The sequence below is a fragment of the Vulpes lagopus genome, chromosome 11, assembly GCF_018345385.1.
Source record: "Vulpes lagopus strain Blue_001 chromosome 11, ASM1834538v1, whole genome shotgun sequence".
In the NCBI taxonomy this organism is placed as follows: Eukaryota; Metazoa; Chordata; class Mammalia; order Carnivora; family Canidae; genus Vulpes; species Vulpes lagopus.
This window is the reverse complement of record NC_054834.1, coordinates 26338491-26360611: the sequence shown is the minus strand read 5'-3', so window position 1 is coordinate 26360611 and position 22121 is coordinate 26338491. Positions and strand designations below refer to the sequence as shown.

Below are 22121 nucleotides of genomic sequence, written 5' to 3'. Positions count from 1 at the left end.
ACAAAAATAAAATATTTGGCAACAATAACACAAAACACAAGAGGGAAGAATTAGAAGTATGCTCCTGGAAGGTCCTTACACAACATGCCAGGTAGCATGATGATATTGGAAGATACTTCTGATTGAAGACATGTGTTATAAGCTCTAAGGCAAGGACTAAGAAATATTTTTAAAAGAGAAATAATAAGACAGCCTGTCATATTGGAGAAAAGATAGGCATATAGACTCAATGGAAATGACAATACAGAAAGAGGCCCACACACATAGAATCTGTTGATTGTCTGCAAAAGTACAACCAGAATTCAAGGGAAAAAGGACCTTTTTTCAACAAATACCAGAACAATGGAATATTCATATTTTTTAAAAAATGAACCTGGCCCATACCTTGCTCTCTACATAAAAATTAACCCAAATGGATCATTGACTCAAATGCAGAACCTAAAACTATAAAACTAGAAGAAAGCACAAGAGAAAATATGTGATGTTGGTTTAAACAAAGATTTCCTGGATATAACACCAAAAGCACCCAGGATACATTTTTTGATAATTTATCAACATAACAAGATTCTCTTGGAAAGATACCTTTAAGGCATATAAATGTATATCATAATTTGAGACTTAATATTTGATAGCCACATAGCTGCTAACGATTCTATTCCCAAAATTTGTAAAGAACTCTTAAAACTCTTTAAGAACTCCTTAAGAACAAACAACTGAATTTTTATAAAGAAAGAAAAAAAGATACACAGGTGGCAAATGAGCACATAGCAAGCTGCTCAAAATAATTCCTCTTTAGGGAAATTCACATTAAAGCTGCTGTGAGATGTCATCATACACCAACTGGATGGGCTGAAATTGAAAAAGACTGGCCACGCCAAGTGCCGATGAGGTTGTAAAGGAGCCAGAACCCTAGGGCACGGTGGGTTCCAGATGACACAACCATGCAGGAAAGAGTTCCGCAGGCTTTTGTAAAAGTTAACACGTACGTACAAGTCTGAGCCCATGGAGGGTGTAGGGCCAACAAAACGTTCACACCCTGCTTACGGGAACAAACAATGTTACAGTTTGGAAATTTCTTGTAAATTTAAACATACACTTATATAAACCAGCATCTTGCTCCAAGGTTTCCCAGGTGAAATGATAACCTGAGTCCACACAAACATCTGCGTGTGGATATTTATAGAAATTTTTTGTGTAATTAGGCAAAAATGTACACAAGTCAATCATTCCTCACCTGGGGAATGGATAAGAAAACTTTGGTAGACTCACACTATTGAATTCCATACAACAAAAAAAGAATAAACTGCAGATACACAAGTACATGGATGAATCATAAATGCATCATACTATGTGAAAGAAGCCAGACTCAGAATTCCATATACACTTATTTTATTTTATTTTATTTTATTTTATTTTATTTTATTTTATTTTATTTTAGAGAGAGAGAAAGAGAGAGAGAGAGTGCTCACAGGCAGCAGGACGGGTGCAGAGGGAGCAGGAGGGAAAGCATCCTAAGCAGGCTCCATGCCCAGCAGGGATGCATCTCTTGATGCTGAGATCATGACCTGAGCTGAAAACAAGAGTCCGACGTTTCACTGACTGAGCCACTCAGGCGCCCCATATATACATTTTTCACTCCACTTTGTGAAATTCTGGAGAAGGTGAAAGTATAAAATAAATAAGTCATGGAAATGAAAAGTACAGCATAGGGAGGATAGTGGATAATATAATCATGTTGTATGATGGCAGAGGTGGACTACACTTATGATGGGGATCGAATGATGTTCGGAATTGCTAGCAATATGTTGTACACCTACAACGAATATAACATTATATGTTGATTATACTTTAATAATAAATTTAACTTTTTTCTTTTTAAAGAAGCTATGTCCATGGTTGTCAGGAGCCTGGAACTGGGGGGAAGAGTTGATAATAAAGTAGCATGAAGGAAATCTTGGCTACAGTAGAACTGTTTTAGATCTTGATTTTGTGGTAAACAACTCCATGCACTTGTAAAAACTCAGAGAACTTTGAGTGCCTGGGTAGCTCAGTAGGTTAAACATCTGATTCTTGATTTTAGCTCAGGTCATGATCTCAGGATCATGGGATTGAGCCCTGCATAGGGCTTCTCACTCAGCGTGGAGTGGGCTTCGTATTCTTTCTCTCTCCCTTTACCTCTCCCCCTGCTTGTGCACACTCTCTAAATAAATAAATAAATAAATAAATAAATAAATAAATAAATAAAATCTTAAAAAAACCCACAAAGAACTTTGCACTAATAACAGTGAATTTTACTGTATGCACATTATACCTTAATTTAAAAAAGTGAAAAGAAAATATGTACCACACAGGAAGATAAAATTGTAGATGTTTCTAATACTCTTTTGATTGTGTTTTTTTGATTTCTCTGGAATAAGCACCCATTGCTTTTATAATAAATAAGATGAAACTATTTTTTAAAAAATTCACAAAGACCGGATCAAGGATTTTACTATTATTGTTATTGTTATTATTATTTTAATAATCTCTATGCACAACATGGGGCTTGAACTCACATTCTTGAGATAAAAAAGTTACATGCTCTACCAACTAAGCCAGCCAGGCTCCCATGGATCAAAGATTTTAAAACAATACATATTTCTTATACATTAAATTAATAACATGCAGTTTATGAATGTGATAATGATATTAAGAATAATGTTCTCAGAAGTATTAATTGGGACATCAGTTTGGCAATATTATTAACAAATATATTCATATTCTATTTTTAGAATATAAGCTCTATTTTAGCTCTATTTTTAGAAATTAAAAAAATGAGGCATTCAGTTTGGAGGTGCATTACAAAAACTCCATTTATACCTATTTAACGTGGAAATATGTCGGCTTATGGGCGTCACATAAATATTGCTTTTTTTTTTTTTAATTTTTATTTATTTATGATAGTCACAGAGAGAGAGAGAGGCAGAGACACAGGCGGAGGGAGAAGCAGGCTCCATGCACCGGGAGCCCGATATGGGATTCGATCCCGGGTCTCCAGGATCGCGCCCTGGGCCAAAGGCAGGCGCCAAACCGCTGCGCCACCCAGGGATCCCTAAATATTGCTTTAAATTAAGAAGGATTCAAAATAATTGAAGTAACCAACAATGAGTTAAATGAGTCATGATGAATCCATTATCGAATATGACCACAATTTGTGATAATGTTCTGACACATAAAGATTTATAATAGATAATAAATGCAAGTTACAAACAGCAGTGTAACAGCTTTCTTTACTGATTTTTACAGGGTAGCTAATTGCTAAGCACTTTATATAGGTGCCTTGTTTAATGGTCACCACAGATACAACTATTATGTTTTCACCATTATTAACTCTATTTTTACAAATAAAAGAAATGAAGCATTCCATTTGGATGTGCATCTTCTAATCAGGGCAATGCCGTGATACTTTTGAGATCCTTGGAGATATTTCTGTGCCACTTGCATACCTTAAAACCACTTGGTACAATTATAGGAATAAGGTGTTTGTGCTGGCAGATATACATCTCTGAGTTGTGAACTTCTCTTGGATCCCACTTCAAATCTAGAAGAAGTTCCAGCTTCTCACCTGCTTCATGCTGGGGTCAAGGAGGAGCTCCAAAGGGTGCAAAGTGCAAAAATAGAAGATAGACCAGGTCCATGGTGTTGAGGATAAAGCTATTTAGGTGAAAACAAAATCAAAGACCCAAATAAATTCTTTTGGGTTGAGGGTCATTTCTTGTTCATCTCCCTTAGAGACACAAGGTGCTTGGAAGTAACAAGTTCAAGAGGGAATCGGCATGACGGTAAGGAAAGTCAAGATGGGGACTGGGCAGGTCACTGGAAGAGCTCATTCTTTAACTCTTAGTCACCATTATCTACATACTATAGAACAGTCAATTACAGAAAGTTCGTATAAAGTGACAAGAATATGAAGTAATAAGAGTCAGAACACGACAACCATGAGCATGTAGCTCAGAATACAAACATCATTCTGTGTGAAGCCATCTTAATCCTGAGGGTCCATAAATCAAGTTTGAGTTGGAGGAAGATTAGGCAGTCAGTGACATCTTTTCATCATCTCAGCATGAAATCCGTTCCCAAACCAGCGGAGTGACGTTACTATCTTAACAACTTCCCTCAATCTCTCCAAACTTCACTTTTTTCATTGCAGGTGATGAAACTGCTTTCCACCTTCGTGCAGCACGAGAACCAGCAAATCGGGTTGCACAGCTACTGAGCTATCACTGCTTGAGTAAAGGAATGGAGCCAGTGACTCCACGGCACAAGAGCTGCAATCACGTGCAACACAGAAGCGTCTTCCTGCAAATCCCCAAAAGGCGCCTGGTTCTGCAGCCCGCTGGCCGTGATGCCCCCTCAGGGACACCAATTCTGAATACATACCCGTTGTTTTGAGCAAAAGCAATCCTTCTCTTGCACACAGGCCTTGGCAACAGAAGCACAGAGGATTTCCATGTTGACCTGTGCCCTCAGCTGGGTTTCTCGGAGCGGGGCACAGTCTGTTCAACATGCCTATTCTTGACGCCAGGCTCACCTTGTCAGGATCACCCCCAAAGTCTAAGTGCAAATATTGCTTTGGAGCCTGTGTGCCCAACCCTGATCTGCAGCCCACAAATGATTCACTTTTAAGCAACACACCAATGAATTAGACTCCCGTTATAGCACTTGTTTAGGAAAAAATGTTTATTATTTTTTTCCAAATTATGAAAACGATACATGCAAAATATGGTATTAGGATAGCACAGGAAAGTACAAAAAAGAAAATAAAAGCTAACCATGACCACTCTATTCCTTAGAATTGATAGATGGTATATCTATCGCTGAATTTCTCTCATATATATATATATTTTTTTTTTCCTCTGTACTTTGATTTTATCCCCATAGAGATCATTGTTGATGGCATCCAGGTTCTTAGAAGGACATCATGGTGAGGGTTCCATATGTGAATCAGGATCGAGTGGTTGTTTCTTGTTCTTCCTGGACTTGATGACCTTGAAGAAGAGAGAGATAAAGACAGGACAGTTGAGACGCAGCTGATTTCTACCTTTCTCTCTGCACTGACTCTATCTCCCCGCCACTGGCTGCATCCCCTTTGCTCTTCCTTCCTGTAAGGCTGTCACTCTCATCCATCCGCTTCAATGAATTCCCATCCTTTGAGTCACCCCCCTTCCCACTTTGGTTGAGACCCTGAAATGAGGTAATCACTCGCATACAGCAGGAGTACCTGTGGACAGGGCGGGAGAAGGAGCAGATGTACTCAATGGCAAGAGCTGAGGGGAAGGTTCTCACTGGGAAAACATGTGGGAGGAGGGTCTGAGCCTGCGAGGGAAAGGCTGGAAGGTTTGAGGGCCTCAGAAGTGGGGAGACTTCAGAGTGTGGGCACTGCCGTGCTTCTGGATGCGTCAACCTTTGTATTGATCTGTGTCATTCTAGCCTTTGATAGTCTTCCCACAATCCTGCATGGATGTGTGTGACAAAGAGCATGGACTTCATCCTGTACGACCAGCCCCTTCCACTGTGTAGACCAGTCTGTATATAACACTAAAATAAAAACTGGTCCCTTTGTGTTTTGAGATATTCAGTGGCACTGTGGATCCTTTAGGTCTGGCATGAACTCTGTTTAACAGCCTCTGGGATAGATGACATTCCCCGCCTATTATAGATGAAGAACCTGAGGTTCCTGGTGTTTAAGTTCACCACGTTAGAAAATCACAGAGCCAGGATTTGAAACAAGCCTGCCTTAATGAAGCTCAAATTTACCAAATAATCTCCCTACTCTGATACATTCAATCAACTCTGTAATATTTAGCTAGATATTATATACTTTGAAGGCCTCAATAAGATTACACATCCCCTTCTCTGAAAAAGGAAAGAATGACAGGAAAGGACAGTCAATCTAGTTTTCTTAAAGTCTTCTTTGTTGGAAGAATGATATTCCCCAGAAGTTCCTACCTTCATGAAACTGTGAATTACAGATCTCAGCTTCTTCACATTGTCACTTAGTTCAAAGCAGGTAAGTCTGAGTTTATCGCCTTCCTCACAGTCGACTTTGGTCAGTCGTCCATACACCCAGACCTCCATCTCCCCTGTATTATCTTTTATCTCATACGAAATGATTTGTTCATTTAACACGTTTTTCTGCAAAAGAAAGTCAGAACCATTCTCCTGAGAACTGGATCAGGTTTCCACATCAATTAGAAACACAGAGTGTGAGTGTAAACTGTTGTCTCTGACAGGTTAACATGATCTAGAGGTCCAGAATGAGGGGCAGCAAATAGGTTAAAGTATTTTGTTCAGGGAATTCTCCTTATGGGTCTGGCGATTGTCATTAATTCTCATTAAGTAGATAATTATTTCAGTCTATAATTTTCCTTTTTTTTTTCTATTCTCTATTCACTCTCAATCTGCCTGAATCCTTAATCTAGATTATCCAGTCACATTGCTCTAGGTATCCTCTCACTCACTCTACTCACTAATTCTGCATATGCACCTGTGTGCATAGCCACTTACACAGGGGGCACAGGAAACAACAGGGGTCGAAGGAAAGAGCCACCCTAGAAGACATGTTAAATGGAGTATGGAACAAAACTCGTCATGGAAATTAGGTTGGTTCAGCCTAGTATTTCCATGAAGTGCTGGGACAGAAATATCTACACCAGTTCTAAGAATTCACCAAAATTCTACATTTCATTGCCCATATTAATAAATTGAGTATTTTTAACTTTTGTTTTGTTTTGAGAGAGAGAGAGAGAGAGAGAATATGTGTGGGGCAACAGATGGAGGAGAGAGAATCTTAAGCAGGCTTCCCACCCAGCATGGAGCCCAATGTGGGGCTCAATCTCACAACCCTGGGATTATGACTTGAGCCAAAATCAAGAATTGGAAACTTAACTGAACAAACCAACCCAGACACCCCATACATTGTGTATGAAACAACCTGATTTCTCTAGTATTTTCAATATTTATATTTCCTGTTAGATAATGCTAATGTCGATGCCCGACAATATTTCGATGAATGAGTGTGAAAAGAGGAGCACTTTGGGATTCAGAGGATCAGAATCTTAGCTAACTGTTGGAAACAGCTGTGTTTTAGGGAAGAGTCTATTGATTTCTTCCTCTGGTCGTCACCGCTAGCATCCAAGTTTGGGAGGACAGTTTTTTATTTACAGTTAAGCTGTCACCGAAATGGATGGGACAGAGCTCAAACAAAATCATGAAGATATGGACACAAATAGAAAGTCTGCACTTCTCTGGACCAGGGTGCCTGTGAATAGATGATTAAATCTGACAAATGCCAAGGATTCTGAGAAACTCTTTCTGCAGAACTTGCATGGCATTACCTCGGGAAGCAGAATATGAAGAGCTCTCCTGTCCCGTACCCTGAGGTGGGATGCTTCTACCCAACTACCCTGGTCACTGGTACCTCGAGTTCCTGTGTTTCAGAAGTGAACCAAACTTTACTTGGCAAGTTCAGACTTCACATTCTGGGGTTGCAGAAGAAATAGTACAACACAATGGTGTGGGCTTACCTTGTGCACCTCATATATCCCATTCACAAACGTTCCTGGCTTTTGCAAGTAAAGATCACTGATTTTTGGAGTTGCATTTGCCTTTTGGATCAGTCCGCTTGAGACGTCCATCTTTTGGTCAGCGCTGACATCAGACACAGAAGAGGCATCGTACACCTCCAGAAACCCATTGCGACCAACATAATCTGATATGGTGATGATGTTCTTTGAGACGAACTTTTCCTTCAGGTTGACCTGGAAAACCTTCACTTGGAAGAATTGGCTCTCAGTAGCTACAGTGGCATGGAACATCTTTTTCTCCGGCTCCACAGTATCATATACAAACGGTTCTGTTGCTTTCAGCACCATCACTTTCTTGGGGCCCTTCTGGACACCCTCTTCTCTGGCAGCTTCTCTAGGTATAGCCTTCAATCTTGGTTTCTACTTGGAAGTACACACCAAAAAGAAGCATGTTAAGAAAGAGAATAAACCGTCACTTTCTAGTGTGAGCTTTTGGGCTCAATGTTGAGCCTCCAGAAATACCTGATGGGATGGATTTGGGAAAAAAAGTGAGCTAGGTAGAAATGGCTGGCCTGGTATAATGTAGCCCATGAAAGACATAGAGGAGAGTTTGACATAATTCTATTTCTCCATTGTTTTAAGAGTTTGGGAAGAATATGTTTTCTTTAAAAGTGATCAACCCAAGATAAAAAGTATTTCTCCTAGAAGAGTCCTGTTGAGCGAGGAAGTGGGCAACAGCCATGTTGTCATGAAGGGATTCCCAGTGGAAATGAGGATGAATATATCATCTTAATTTACCAATCAATTCATTTTAGTGAGCAAAGTAAGATATAAACAGGGAAGAAAATAAATCCCCCTAACAGCACTGACAGTGGGAACGGCTCCAATCAGTAACCACTGCTTTCATCTGGAACCAATCCCAGTAGATGTCACTATTGAAAGACGGTAACCGCGAGCTCTTTTCAAGAAGTGCTGTGCTAAAAAGAGATTAAATAAGCACCGGAGAATCTCATTGAACCTCCCTAATTTGGGGCTCTTGAAGAGTAGCAGAATGAGCCATCTGAAGGTATGCTCCCTTGGTATAAAATTATTTTAAGCTTATTATTTTGAAAAAACAGCAAATATAGGAAACACTCTACAAAGAGACCAGAAATTGCACTTGTGTAAGGAACATGCATTTGTAACAGTGTCTCTCTCTCTACCAGGAAGAGAAGGGGACCCTAAATCACAACAGAATCTTATGATGAAGGATGGCCTGCCTGAAGTCTGCATAAGAAACACCGTTGTTTATTCTGTTTTTCCTGGTAATCTTCATAAGTGGCCTCCACACCTTCCTTTCTCTTGTCTTCGGCTGAAGATGGTATTTCAGCTGGTGGTTCAGGCCACCGCAGGGAGTTACTAAGTTTTCCCTGGTTTCTCCCAGGTGTACATGAGGTACATGTTATAACAGATTTCTGCTCGTTTTTCTTTTGTTGATATGTCTCTTATTACAGGGGTCTCAGCCAGGTATTTAGAAGGAGAATAATTTCCTCCTCTTCCACACTTCTCTGTTGGAATAATGGTAGGACCCTTAGGGAAAGCATGCCAGCGGAGAACTCGCCAAGAATCAGGGGTCTGATTCTCGTCTCGTCTTCCCAGGGGCCTGAACCATCATGTTGGAGTTTCAGGAGAGCATTTGGAATTGGAGGAAAGTATTGATCTGCAAAAGAAAGTATGAAGGTGAGGGCAAAGGTGGGCTCTGGGAGTGCCAGGGCTGAGTATGAGGCCACAACTGGCTGTCTCACAGGCTAGCAACGCTTCTTGTGATCTCACCTAGAAAATTATTATGGATCTACTCTGAGGCTCATAGAAGCATATTTGATGGGCATATTTTTCTTATGCTCATTCCAGGCTTGAGGAATACTGGAAATAATCTAAAGCCAAAATATACAGAATTATTTTTCTAATTTATGGAATAACTGAGTATTTTTTCTTATACATTAAAACAAGAATTTAATTCTACATTGGTTGACTTATATAGCACTTTAAAGCATATGAAGTGAAAATAAAAACCTCAAACTGGATTATAGAAAAATATGTGTCATGTGACAAAATGATATTCTTTGTGCATACATAATAAAGGGTAAAAATCCAAAAGACACTTTCAAAATGTGATGTTTGATGTAAAAGAGATCAGATAGCAAAAAATTTACTTATTTTTGTCTGTGTGTCTCCATTTCCTAAATTTTCTAAGGTAATATTATTTAGATAATAAAAAACGAGAGAGGAAGAACTGGTGATAGTGCTTTGGTAGGCTCTTTTTTCCATTCCCTCTTCCACCGCAAGTGATCTCTGTTGCTGTATACTGAGGGAAACACAAAAATAAAATCAAACAAATGACCAATTATATTCCATGTGGAATAAGGATGATCAGCTGTCCACTGGCTCATAGGTGAGTTTAATGCAGAGGGGGACATAATAAGAGTTGGAATTTGAATTCAGGTAGGCTTTTAAAATACACACTTTGTAAATAAGCAAGTAATTTAAATAAAGAAATAATTGTATGTAGTTGGGGGTTGCCCTTCCAGGGTTCTGTTGGTCCTTGCCATGACCTCACAGGGAAGGGAAATACTGGAAACAGGAACCTCGTACCTTGATTAAGGAACTGCTGGATGGGGGTGTTGGCAGGGATGCAGGGAAGGCTTGCATTTGTGCCTGTGCTGGTTGCTGAAGGTATTAGGGACTGACTCTGTTCCTGGGATGGCTACATCCTTACGGTGTAATCAATTTTGGTGGTTATGTCAACCCTTCCCTGTAGAAAAATAGATTTTGTGTGTTTGTGTTTTGTGTGTGTGTGTGTGTGTAGTTGTTTTTGAAATTAGATGAAATACAATACACTTTCATTTCATTCTTACTTTGTAAAACAGGACCTTAACTCTACCAATTAGATCCTATTGCAAGGGGAATAGGAGTAAATACACAGACATCCTACCCTTACCTTCCTCTCATCTCAGCCGGGATCAATTACCTCACTCTGCAAACCTGAAAAGCACAGGTGACTGAAATTTCATTGGTCTGAGATAGAATACGGTGGCTCCACATTTCCTGCAGAACTGGTCCAAATCCCTCGATGAGGCCTAACCCCTGGAGCTATCTTTCTGCAGTAAGGGTAGCATGTCTCACACGAGGTTGGCCACACTTATGGGCACTGATGAACTCAGCCTTTCTCATCCAGTTCATCAGTTTCTAGCACCCAATCTTCAGTACATAGGAGATCCAGCCCTCCAAGCATCGGGAGCTCTAACCCTGACCCTGACAGAGAGGTTCTCTCAATGCATGATTCCTCAGCCATGGGTTCTGCTGTCTTTACAGCGAGTCAGGCAATTTGAAACTTTCAGCATTCTGAGCTCTATTCACCGTATTGAATAGTCCACCCAAACCATGACCACTGGCTGAACGTTTCCTCAGTAAGATTGGGGAATTTTGCTGTAATCATGGGCCTTTACTGCCTTTCATTGTTTAATGACAGCTATTAAATAGTCATCCCATTAGTTAATTAGTCACAGTTTCCACCACTTCTGGCATTCAGTAATTTAATTTTTAAAGTATCAGATGTTGATAGGCATATGACAGAGCTGCTTTTGTAGGGCAGCGTCTTGGTGACAACAGTCTCTGGCTACCTTGGACACCTGGCTTACAGAAACAACCCCAAACCTAATGCTGTCTGCCTAAATGTAAAAAAATGAATTGAAGACATTTTAACATCTGCATTTCAAGTCTAGATTCAACATATGACAACTAAATGTTCAAACCTTAGATTTCAAAGCCTGGATTTGAACTAAGCGCTAAGTAAATGCCCAGTGCACAGAAATGTCTTCATCATTGTTTTCTTATGTTTTTTTCAAAAGTTTGTACTCTGCTCCGATAAGCAGTATTTCAGGCTTTATGATGACCCTGTTGGAAGCTCTGTTATCGGCTCGCCTTATAAAAGAAGTCTCTCCATTCAGGTCGTCCACATATACTTAGCAATCTCATTGACAGGATGATCTTGAGTTATTACCTTTTAAAACTCAGTTTTCATAAATGGGCATCACAAGAAGAGGACAAGGATGATGAAAATATAGTCTTGGTCTGGATCAATTTTGAAAGCATAAGCAGGTCATTTTCTCTTGAGTATATCCTTCACCTCCTACCTTGTCTATGAATCGTGCCCTTCTGTGCTGCTTGCTTCACGGACACATAATAGCAGAAATCAAAGGTGATAATGATGTTTCTGGATTTGAATCCAAAAAAAGCAAACAGAACACATGCCCTAGAGAAAATTGTTGGGAGACCCCATGATGCATCAGTGCAAGGCTTTCCCGCTCACCTAATGAACCACTGACTGTTTGGTCAGACACTTTTTTGTAGGCTCCCCGTGCAGGTGGACGGACCCCGGAGGAGAAATGAGTGACTGAGGGAGCAGATGAGCCTCCCTGGGGTGGTTGTGCTTCAAGAAGTATGCAGGGCAGCAGAAGGATTCTCATGGGATTAGCAATGACCCTGTCACCTGTATAGGCCGAGGGGGACTTAGAAAGTATCCCTGCCAAGCCAGTCTGCAAGGCAGAAGTAGAGTTGGTTTTAGATGGGCACCTAGGTCCTTGTCATGGCAGAGAGACAGGGGCTGAGGTTCCAATGACCAGATAAGGTCACAGCTATGGCCACCAGTCTCAAGATAGACACAGGTATGGGCAGCTAGTCCCTTACACCAAATAACCATGAGAGACTCGAGGGGAGAAAATAGGGTCCTCACACTAACAACAACCATAAACACAAAATTCATTGAGAAAAACTGTATGTAGGAAGACCGGCCTCGGCTGGTCACAGTGGGTAGTTTGGGGTTTGAGTGAGAATAATGATTTAAATGTTGATCCCTCCTAGCCTTCAGGCTGTCTTACAATTCTTCCCTGTCCATTCTCCTCAGATGTAGGCTTCGTAGCCCAGAGTGGGTAACCACAGGGGTACACAGGGCAGAAGCAAGGGCTGGGTGGGAGGGCAGTCGGTGCACACAGGTGTCCACTCACTTTGCCACCGCTGTCTGGCTTCCCATGGAAAACAATATCCATAACCTAAGCTTATTGTCTAAAGAGGAAGAAAGACATTGATTTTTTTTTTTTTTACACTCGTGATAAAAGGTGATACAGAGGAAAATAAAGGGAACCGTGAAAGTGAACAAAGGGAAGATCTGACCTACTCTGAAAGGCAATGTCGGTGAGGATCACCAAGGAATACATTCAGTCTGGCACGACATAGTGGAAAACACTTCAGCCTAAATAAGATGAAAAGACTTCTTATCAAAGGAAGTATTAAAATACCTCATCTGCTTAGGAGCAGATACTGACAAAACACCTGATGTGGCTCGGAGCAAGGTGCTAACAATACGCAGGATGTGGCTAGGAGCACAGGAGCTGACAGTACACAGGATGTGGCTCAGTGCACAGGTGCGGACAATACACAGGATGTGGCTAGGAGCACAGGTGCAGACAGTACACCTGATGTGGCTCGGAGCACAGGTGCAGACAGTACACCTGATATGGCTGGGAGCACAGGTGCTGACAATACACCTGATGTGGCTTGGTAGCACAGGTGCAGACAGTACACCTGATGTGGCTCGGAGCACAGGTGCGGACAATACCCGAGATGCTGCTTGGAGCACAGGTGCGGACAATACACCGACGTAAATAAGCAGAATGGAGTGGAACCGAAATGGGCCGTAGGAGCTGAACCCGCTTGTCACCCATCATTTCCCATCCGGCTACGTCCCCACATGCTCTAATCGTGGACAAGGCAAGGTAATCGTCCCCTGGAGGTCAGAGGTCACCTCCGGCATGCACACCCCCTAATAGAAAACGACTGAGACTCCAGGAGGCTCTCTAGATGCCTGCTTGGTGAGTGAGTGACTTAATCAGAGAAGAGTTAGAGACGGTCGCCGGCAGGATTACAAGCTTTTTCAGGATTCTGATGAACCCTGTAATTTCTGCGGAGGGCGGCAGGTGGGAGAGGTGTGCGCTACCTTGACCGAGGCGAGGCTGGTGGGAGCTGCCGCTGGCGGGTGTGAGCTGGGGACGCAGGGCTGGGCTGCGCGCCCGCTGTTCCGGGGCGGCCTGGGCGGCTGCGTGGGCTCCGAGGATATGTTCATCCTTTTGAAAGTGTCCTTCAGCTCATCGGCGCCTCTGCCGTTCTGAAGTAATGATTTCGTTTCCTGGTTAGTGGTTTTCCACGTCGCGTGGACCGCAGCCTCTCTCTCCATCCTGTCTCTCTCGCACACGCACACACACACCCCGATGTGCACACTGCAGTAACCCCTGTAGGCAGCGACCACCAACCTCCCCGCCTCACACCCTACCGGGATCACAATCGTCACTCTGCAAATACTAACAACTCAGATGATTCGAATTTCATGGGTTGTGAATTCTGTTCACCACTGCTACGCACTGGACCGCGTAAGTTCCTCAGGCGAATATTGGGGTTTATTAATTGTAGAAAATCAATCCCAGGCTCTAAGAGAAGCAGGTTCCCCCAAGAACTTCGGGGATACTATTTAACCATAATCACTGATTATTTTCCCAGGAGATTATTTCCCTCATCTCCCTGTCCTGCTCATGAAGCAGGATGTTCCTTTCTTTTTTTTTTTTTTTTTGAAGATTTCATTTATTTATATGAGAAGGAGAGAGAGAGAGAGAGCATGAGCAGAAGGAAGGGCAGAGGGAGAGGGAGAAGCAGACTCCCTGCTCAGCAGGCAGCCCCTTGTGGGATTTGATCCCAGGACCCTGAGACCATGCCCTGAGCTGCAGGCCGATGCTTAACCCCCTGAGCCTCCCAGGGGCCCCAGAACAGGCTGTTCTGAGCTCTTTGCTTCCGGAGAGACAGAGCAGCAGGTGTCAAGGGTGATCCTGGTCTGTGTCTGGTTTGAAGCCACACGCTGGAGAAAGTCCTTGGGGGACCCAGTGACAGATCAGAGCCAAGCTTTCCCGCCCACCGAACGAGCCACAGACCCGATGGTCAAACACCTATACACGGGCCTTCTGAGGAGCCACTCCAGGTCAGGGTGACGCCTGCGGCATGTGGTGGAGAGGTTCAGGTATGGGGAGGAGGAAGACCATACCTTGGTGGAGCCACTGCTGCATGGGGTTGCTGGAGGCTGCTGAGGAGCCTGGAGGGAGCTGCCAGGTGACCGGGTACTGGTTGCAGAAGGTTCTGGAAGCTGACTCTGTTCCTGCGGTGGCTGCATCCTCCCAGATTCATCTTTTGTTGTGGTTTTCATATTCTTTTTCTGAAAGACATTTTTCCTCCTGGTTATTTATTGGTTTCCAATGTGAGATGAACCAGAACATCTCTCTCTTTCTGTGTCTCCCTGCCTCCCCCCACCCCTCCCGTCACCGGGATCTTCCCTCTGGAAGAAAGGGCACATATTTAGACACCTCCCACGTCTCCCCAGCTCAGACACCAACCAGGATAACCAAAGTCCCTCTGCAATGTTTAACATCTCAGAGAATTCAGATTTCCTCGTCCTGTTGGGGAAATCTGTTTCACGCCCGCCGCAGACTGGCCTGTGTCAACCTCCTCGAGAGAACACGGGATTTATCGATTCATAGAAACTCCTTCCAGGCTCTGGGAGAAGCAGGTCTCAGAAGAACTTTGGATACACTTGAGGATGTTTATTTAACCAGGTCTTTACCTACTTGCACAAGACGAATAAGCCCATAATGGGCTTCTATCACCTGTTCCTCGGGTGCGGAAAACCCCAGGTTCACCTCTCCGCGTGCTTCATCATACGAGAGAGCGTCCCTCTGATTCGTGATTCCAGATTATGACCCGGCAACCACATCCTCGGAGATCTCGACAACACGCAGCCTCATCTGGGATTTCCCCAGGACGCCCCCAGTCCCTGGATTTTCATAATTGCTTAAGCAACGGTAGGAAGTGTCTGTAAAATCATTTAGCTTGACTGCTTTTACTTTTCCTAATGAAAGCCCATTCGTCCCAGTGCACACCCAACACATCTCCCTCTGATCTATCCCTCTCAGGATTGGTTTGTCTAATTCACAAAGGTCAATTGTTGATAACGCTGTAGATGAAGGAGCTTCTGGAAGCACCAGGCATGTAGCTTCCTGATGAGAGCGCCCATGGACCACCCCACACACCCCATTCCTCATTATGAGGAGCTCAGGGGCGCCCGGGTGGCTCAGTGGTTGGGCGCCTGCTGATCCTTCTCACTCTCTCTCTCTCTCTGCTGCTCCCCTTACTTGTGCTTCCTCCCTCTGTCTCTTTCAAATAAATAAACAAAATCTTTAAAAAAATAATAAGGCATTCAGAGCTGATGCTATGCAAACAAAGCCCGAACGTGACCCTGTCCATTTGTCCATCTTAAAAAAATAAAATTGAAAAAATAATACTGTAACATCACACTCCTACCATGGAGTCAGAACGTGCCCAGTAAGCGCCCACCTGTGGACCTCTGACTCCCACCATCTGGGTAACCCTTGCAGAACTGTTAAGCTCTCCAAACCTCACTTTTCTCATCCCTGAAATGGGGACGGGCAATAATAGCATCTCATGTGATAAATAACGAACAGTCTTAAGAAGAAGAAATGAGGTCACACACACAAAGCACAGCAGTTTTAAGAGTCCAGCTCACTAAACGGTCCACACACAGAAGTGTCAACACTGTCACTAGGGTGTCATGGTCCACATGGGGTGGAGGGGGTTGTATTTCTACTCTGATCTGCAGATGCTTCGTGCCGCCTGTGTGACCCTCTCGGTGGCATGGGGATGCTTTACTAAAGAAGCTTCTCTGTCCACTTCTGCCGTGGGTGGTGACTTAATCCCACTGGCAGGAGCTTCAGAGCTTCGAAGCTTCTCTCAAAATCAGTTAAACTGGAAGCTTCTCTCTGAGTAGCAGAATTTAGATGCTGAAAACATCCTTTTGATTGGATACTATTTAAAAATAATAATTGAAAAAAATAATAATTGATTATTTTCCCAGGAGATTATTTCCCTCGTCTCCCTGCGCTGTTCACAAAGCAGGATGTTCTTCTTCTTCTCCTCCTTCTTTCTTCTTTCTTCTTTCTTCTTCTAAGATTTCATTTATTTATATGAGAAGGAGAGAGAGAGAGAGCATGAGCAGAAGGAAGGGCAGAGGGAGAGGGAGAAGCAGACTCCCTGCTCAGCAGGCAGCCCCTTGTGGGATTTGATCCCAGGACCCTGAGACCATGCCCTGAGCTGCAGGCCGATGCTTAACCCCCTGAGCCTCCCAGAGGCCCCAGAACAGGGTGTTCTGAGCTCTTTGCTTCTGGAGAGACAGAGCAGCAGGTGTCAAGGTGATACTGGTCTGTGTCTGGTTTGAAGCCACACTCTGGAGAAAATCTTCGGGGGACCCAGTGACAGATCAGAGCCAAGCTTTCCCGCCCACCGAACGAGCCACAGACCCAATGGTCAGACACCCTTTTGTAGGCTCCCCGTGCAGGTGGATGGATCCCAGAGGAGAAGTGAGTGGCTGAGGGAGCACATGAGCCTCCCTGGGGTGGTTGTGCTCCAAGGAAGTTTCAGGGCACCAGCAGGATTCTTCTGCGAGTAGAAATGACTCTGTCACCTGTAGAGGCCGGGGGTACTTAGAAAGTATCCCTTCCAAGCCAGTCTGCAAGGCAGAAGCAGAGTTGTCTTGAAATGGGCACCTAGGTCATTGTCGCGGCAGAGAGACGGGGACTGAGGTTCCGATGACTGGGTAAGGTCACACCCATGGGCCTGGCCTAAAGGCAAATAGGCTCTGTCTTATCAGGAAATCCTGGAGAGATGTGAGTCAGGGCTGTGGAGGGATTGTGAATCATGGGGCTGACAAGAGCAAGCAAAACAAGACAGAACTTGAGAAATAATCCACGATATGAGATCTGGAATTAGGTCAAAACGCTTACCTTGCTCATATCAAAGGGTTTGTAAAACACAGAAGTCTCAGTGTTTCCCTTTGATGAACTAGTGGGTCGTTTTTGTTATATAGAGAACTCATACGGAGTACGGAACGGCTGAGGAGCCCTCTCGCGTCAGGGTGACGCCTGCAGCACGTGGCGGAGAGGTTCGGGTATTGGGGGGGGAGCGTACCTTGGTGGAGCCACTGCTGCATGGGGTTGCTGGAGGCTGCTGAGGACCCTGAAGGGAGCTCCCAGCTGACTGGGTACTTGTTGCAGAAGGTTCTGGAAGCTGACTCTGTTGCTGGGTTGGCTGCACCTTCTTCTTTCCACCTTTTGGTGTGGTTTTGCTTTTCTGTTTCTGAAGTTAACCCCCCCCCAAACACACACTTCTGGTTAATCGTTTTCAATATTAGATTAAACACATCATTACTACTGAGCATATCGACTTCCTATTACTCGAGTCTAATTGTACTAAAATTTCTGTGCTCCTGAAATGCTGGAGCTACGGGGAGTCTATCCTCTCGAGATGATGGGAAGGCCGGTGGCCCACACAAATGATTGGTTCACGCAAGAGCTGGGAAACCTTCCTCTCCCCAGGTGGCGAGGATGCTGTATTGGGACTTAGAAAATCTAGGTTTGAATTTTGTGTCTCAGAGTGGGTTTTGGCGAGCTGCTCTCCTCGTGCGACTTCCAATTTTGTCTGCAGCTAACGAGGGGTAATGACTCCACATCTCCTTTGCAGGGAGTCATACATGCAAGGTCAGGTGCACACAACTCTGAGACCTAATGGCTGATCGGGAGCTACAAGATGCTGACTCTAAACCTCATTTTCTCGTCTTTTTTGAAGATTTTATCTATTTATTCATAAAAGACACAGAGAGAGGCAGAGACACAGGCAGAGGGAGAAGCAGGCTTCTCCCTGCCCCATTGTGGGACTCGATCCCAGGATTCCGGGATCACACTCGGAGTAGACACTCAACCACTGAGCCACCCAGGCGTCTCTTTGCATCTCATTTTCATTCTGCCCCTGGAAGTCCTTTTTCTTGATTCTTCTTCTATTTGCAGGTTGATAAACGAATAAAGAGCTCAGTGTACATAGGAAGGTAATAGGGGATCCCTGGGTGGCTCAGCGGTTTAGTGCCTGCCTTTGGCCCAGGGTGCAATCCTGGAGTCCCGGGATCGAGTCCCGCTCGGGCTCCCGGCATGGAGCCTGCCTCTCTCTCTCTCTCTGTCTATCATGAATAAAATAAATTTTTTAAAAAAAAGAAGGTAATAGGTGGAAGAGCCATAGGAGAAGCTTCCTGGGCAGGACTTTGCCATCCTACCTTGGACTCAGGTGTATCATGGACTGATCCCGAAGCCCCGTCTGCGGTAGATGTGGATTCCTCAGTGCTGGATGCACCCGGCTTTATTTTCTTCACAGGTATTGTTTCTTTTCCTCTGCTTTGCCTCATAACTGAAGCAGTAAAAAAAAAAAAAAAAAAAAAAAAAAGAGCATGATAATTCCAAGGGAGCTGGTCTAGGGCAGCTGTAGGACTTGCAGTGCTATGTCCTCTCAGCTCTGCTTGTGGGTCTGGGAGTGCTGGTGTCCTCCCCTCCTGCATCAGCCCACCCGCCCCAGCTACAGGTGCTAACCCGCGCTGCCAGATGGCTTCCTTGCTTCCCCATGGGCACGAGCACGCCTCTCCATCCTCTGCACTCTCGGGTACCTCCGTCAAATCCTTTTCCAGCCCACTTAGCCTCTATGTTCTTTTTAAGAAACTGCAGTTTTCACGATGCCGATCGTGGGTTAGTTCCTATGCAAGGTCTGTTTGAATTATAGAAACCAGAGAAAAGAAATCTGATCTCATTGGTGATGAGACAAACTGGTGACATTGGACTTGACTTTTTACACCATGTTTTTAGTGTCCGGTGATTTTTGGAAGAGGCAAATTCTTCACACCCCCAGGAGGTAGGTTACTCGCTAAGTCCTGTCTCATGTTTGTTGCTTGAGAATATAGTAGCGATGGATTAAATATTGTAATAGAACACGGCATGAACTGATAGAAGTATTCTTAAATCTCATGAATTTTTCTAATTTTATTTTATCCCTGTCCAACCTTTCTAATACGTAGAGGCCTCCATATCTTTCTTGTCAACCCTTTCTGCTTTTTTTCTTTACCTGTACCTCCTCAAAAACACCCTGTATAATACAGTGGGCCTCTTTGTAGGAAAGGGATTGTCTTAGCTGTCAACTCATGGCATCTGAAGGGCCACCTCATCTTGGCCACAAGGTCGGAAACTGGAAAACACCTCTCTGAGCTCTGCCGACATCAGGGCTCTGCTGGACGCAGGGGGCACACACCCGACAGTGAAGGCTCCTGTCCATTACCTTTTCTCTTTCCATTTCGAAGATTTATAACAATGTCTTCACATTCTTGCATTTCCTTGAACAGGTCTATTAGCTTGTTCACGCAGGCAACCCCTGGGAACTTCTTTTCCATCAGGTCGGCAATCTTGACCTTGTTATATTCTTTTTGCATGTTTAAAGTCAGTCCCAAATCATGGGCCAGTAGGGACTTGATTATGCTAAACTGGTAGTCATTGATGGGCTCCAGTCCTTTCAGCAGAATAATCTTCTTGTACTCACTCTCCATCTCCAGGTGTGGCTGAACCTGGGAGAGAAAAATACCGCAGGGCGTTAGACTTTCATCCGCACGATGTAAAAGCCTGGTTGTGTCTACGTCAGTGAGTGGCCCATGCCGGGCTGTCATCCTCAAGTGTGTGTGACAAAGAAGAACTGAATTTCCAGGTGTGTCACAGTGGAAAATGGGTTGAGAATTATATTGGGACTCATATATATGGGTTGAGCTATATTTGGGACTTCTACGAAATTCTCTCCTTTTATTTTTTTTTATTTATTTTTTTAATTTTTTTTTTTTTATTTATTTATGATAGTCACACAGAGAGAGAGAGAGGCAGAGACACAGGCAGAGGGAGAAGCAGGCTCCATGCACCGGGAGCCCGACGTGGGATTCGATCCCGGGTCTCCAGGATCGCGCCCTGTGCCAAAGGCAGGCGCCAAACCGCTGCGCCACCCAGGGATCCCAAATTCTCTCCTTTTAATAATGACAGTTGAGTTGGGTCGCAATGGGTGTGGTGGCAGGAGGTGTGGAAGGAGGCAGTGGTCCCCCTGCGTGGCGTGTGGGCTACAGGGCATCAGAGTACCTGCCCCCCCTCCCATCCCGCATTGGGGCTGTGTCTCTCCCTAGATGCCCACTGGCTGGCTCCTGACTGAGCTGCCCACTCTGGCTGAAGGGGCCACATGCAGAGTGGGCTGCAGCCTCTCACCCCCCCGCGACTGTCCATCCACCACGCTGGTCCTCAGCCCTGCACAGCTGACTCTTCCCGAGTCAGCCCATCATGCATCCTCTCTTCCTGGGGCTCAGGCCACATTCTCGAGGCCTCTGGCCCCTCGACCTCCCGTGGGACGTCTATCTGCTCTCTCCCACAGAATCACAGCTCTGGTTGGCCAGGACTATTTAGTAGTCCTTTTGCTGGAGTTCTACTTTCTTGCTGGAGCAGGAGCCCAGCATTTATTGGCTGGAATTATTTCAATAGTTGCTTGATTTTACCCTTCTAAAGAGGCTGAATTCCTCTTATCAGTTGTTTTTGGAGAGCCAGATACCCCTCTATGCAGCCACAATTTTATCCTACTTGACATCCCACAATAGTTCTCCATTTGTATTTGAAAAATCTCTTGCTCTTTAGCCTAGGTTGGAAAGTCTTGGATATTCTGCATCTTTTTTCATCCGTAACTTTTGCATTCGTATGTCTTATGCTCCAGAAATATACACCACATCTTGCCTTTCAATGTTTCATGCCTTTGCTAATTCACTCCCTGCTGCCTAAAGTGCCAGTCACTTTCCTTCCTCTGCCTACCTCCTTATAGCCTTCACAACTCCACTGAGGTTCTTGTCTTCTGAAGGCCTCCAGAATTCCCATTTTGGACTGGGTGTCACTCCTCTAGGCCTCTTTATCACCTTATGTACTTCCTCAATGGCACTCAGTACATGGGAGAGATTCTAATTTTCTGTTTAAATTCATCAGTTCTTTTCACTTAGGGACCATGTGTTTGTGAACCTTTTGTATAATTGACATGTTCAAATTCCCAGGGCTGTCCTTTGACAGATGAACGGATAAGAAGATGTGGTCTATGTATACAATGGAATATTCCTCAGCCATCAGAAAGGATGAACACCCACCATTTGCTTTTACATGGATGGAACTGGAGGGTATTATGCTGAGTGAAGTAAGTCAGTCAGAGAAGGACAATCATTATATGGTCTCATTCATATGGGGAATATAAGAAATAGTGAAAGGGATTATAGGGGAAAGGAGAGAAAATGAGTGGGAAATATCAGAGAGGGAGACAGAACAGGAGAGACTCGTAACTCTGGGAAACGAACAAGGGGAAGGGAAGGAGAGGTGGCCGAGGGGCTGGAGTTACTGGGTGACGGGCACTGAGGGGGATGCTTGATGGGATGAGCATTGGGTTTTACACTATATGTTGGCAAATTAAATTTAAATTAAAAAAAAATTTTTAAAGATTTTTTTGGTAAAATATTTTAAAATTTGTTTCTGATAGGCTTTA

General features: G+C 44.0%; 1 protein-coding gene across 5 annotated transcripts in view; it reads right to left on the bottom strand.

Moving 5' to 3' along the window:
- Window positions 1-4678: 4678 nt before the first annotated feature.
- Window positions 4679-22121, bottom strand: part of LOC121471939 (interferon-activable protein 203-like) — a 37836-nt gene continuing 20393 nt past the window's right edge. For 2 of the 5 annotated variants that reach the window (XM_041722851.1, XM_041722850.1), the window contains exons 3-10: window positions 19860-20142; window positions 18814-18944; window positions 17679-17846; window positions 14689-14856; window positions 13597-13764; window positions 7566-7985; window positions 5989-6174; window positions 4679-5027 (exon numbers count right to left, since the gene is read on the bottom strand). In XM_041722851.1, coding sequence (XP_041578785.1) covers window positions 4959-5027; window positions 5989-6174; window positions 7566-7985; window positions 13597-13764; window positions 14689-14856; window positions 17679-17846; window positions 18814-18944; window positions 19860-20124 — 1575 coding nt within the window. In that variant the 5' untranslated portion in view covers window positions 20125-20142 and the 3' untranslated portion in view covers window positions 4679-4958. The remainder of the gene's footprint in view (window positions 5028-5988; window positions 6175-7565; window positions 7986-13596; window positions 13765-14688; window positions 14857-17678; window positions 17847-18813; window positions 18945-19859; window positions 20143-22121) is intronic. The other 3 variants (XM_041722849.1, XM_041722853.1, XM_041722852.1) reach the window with 3 other exon arrangements.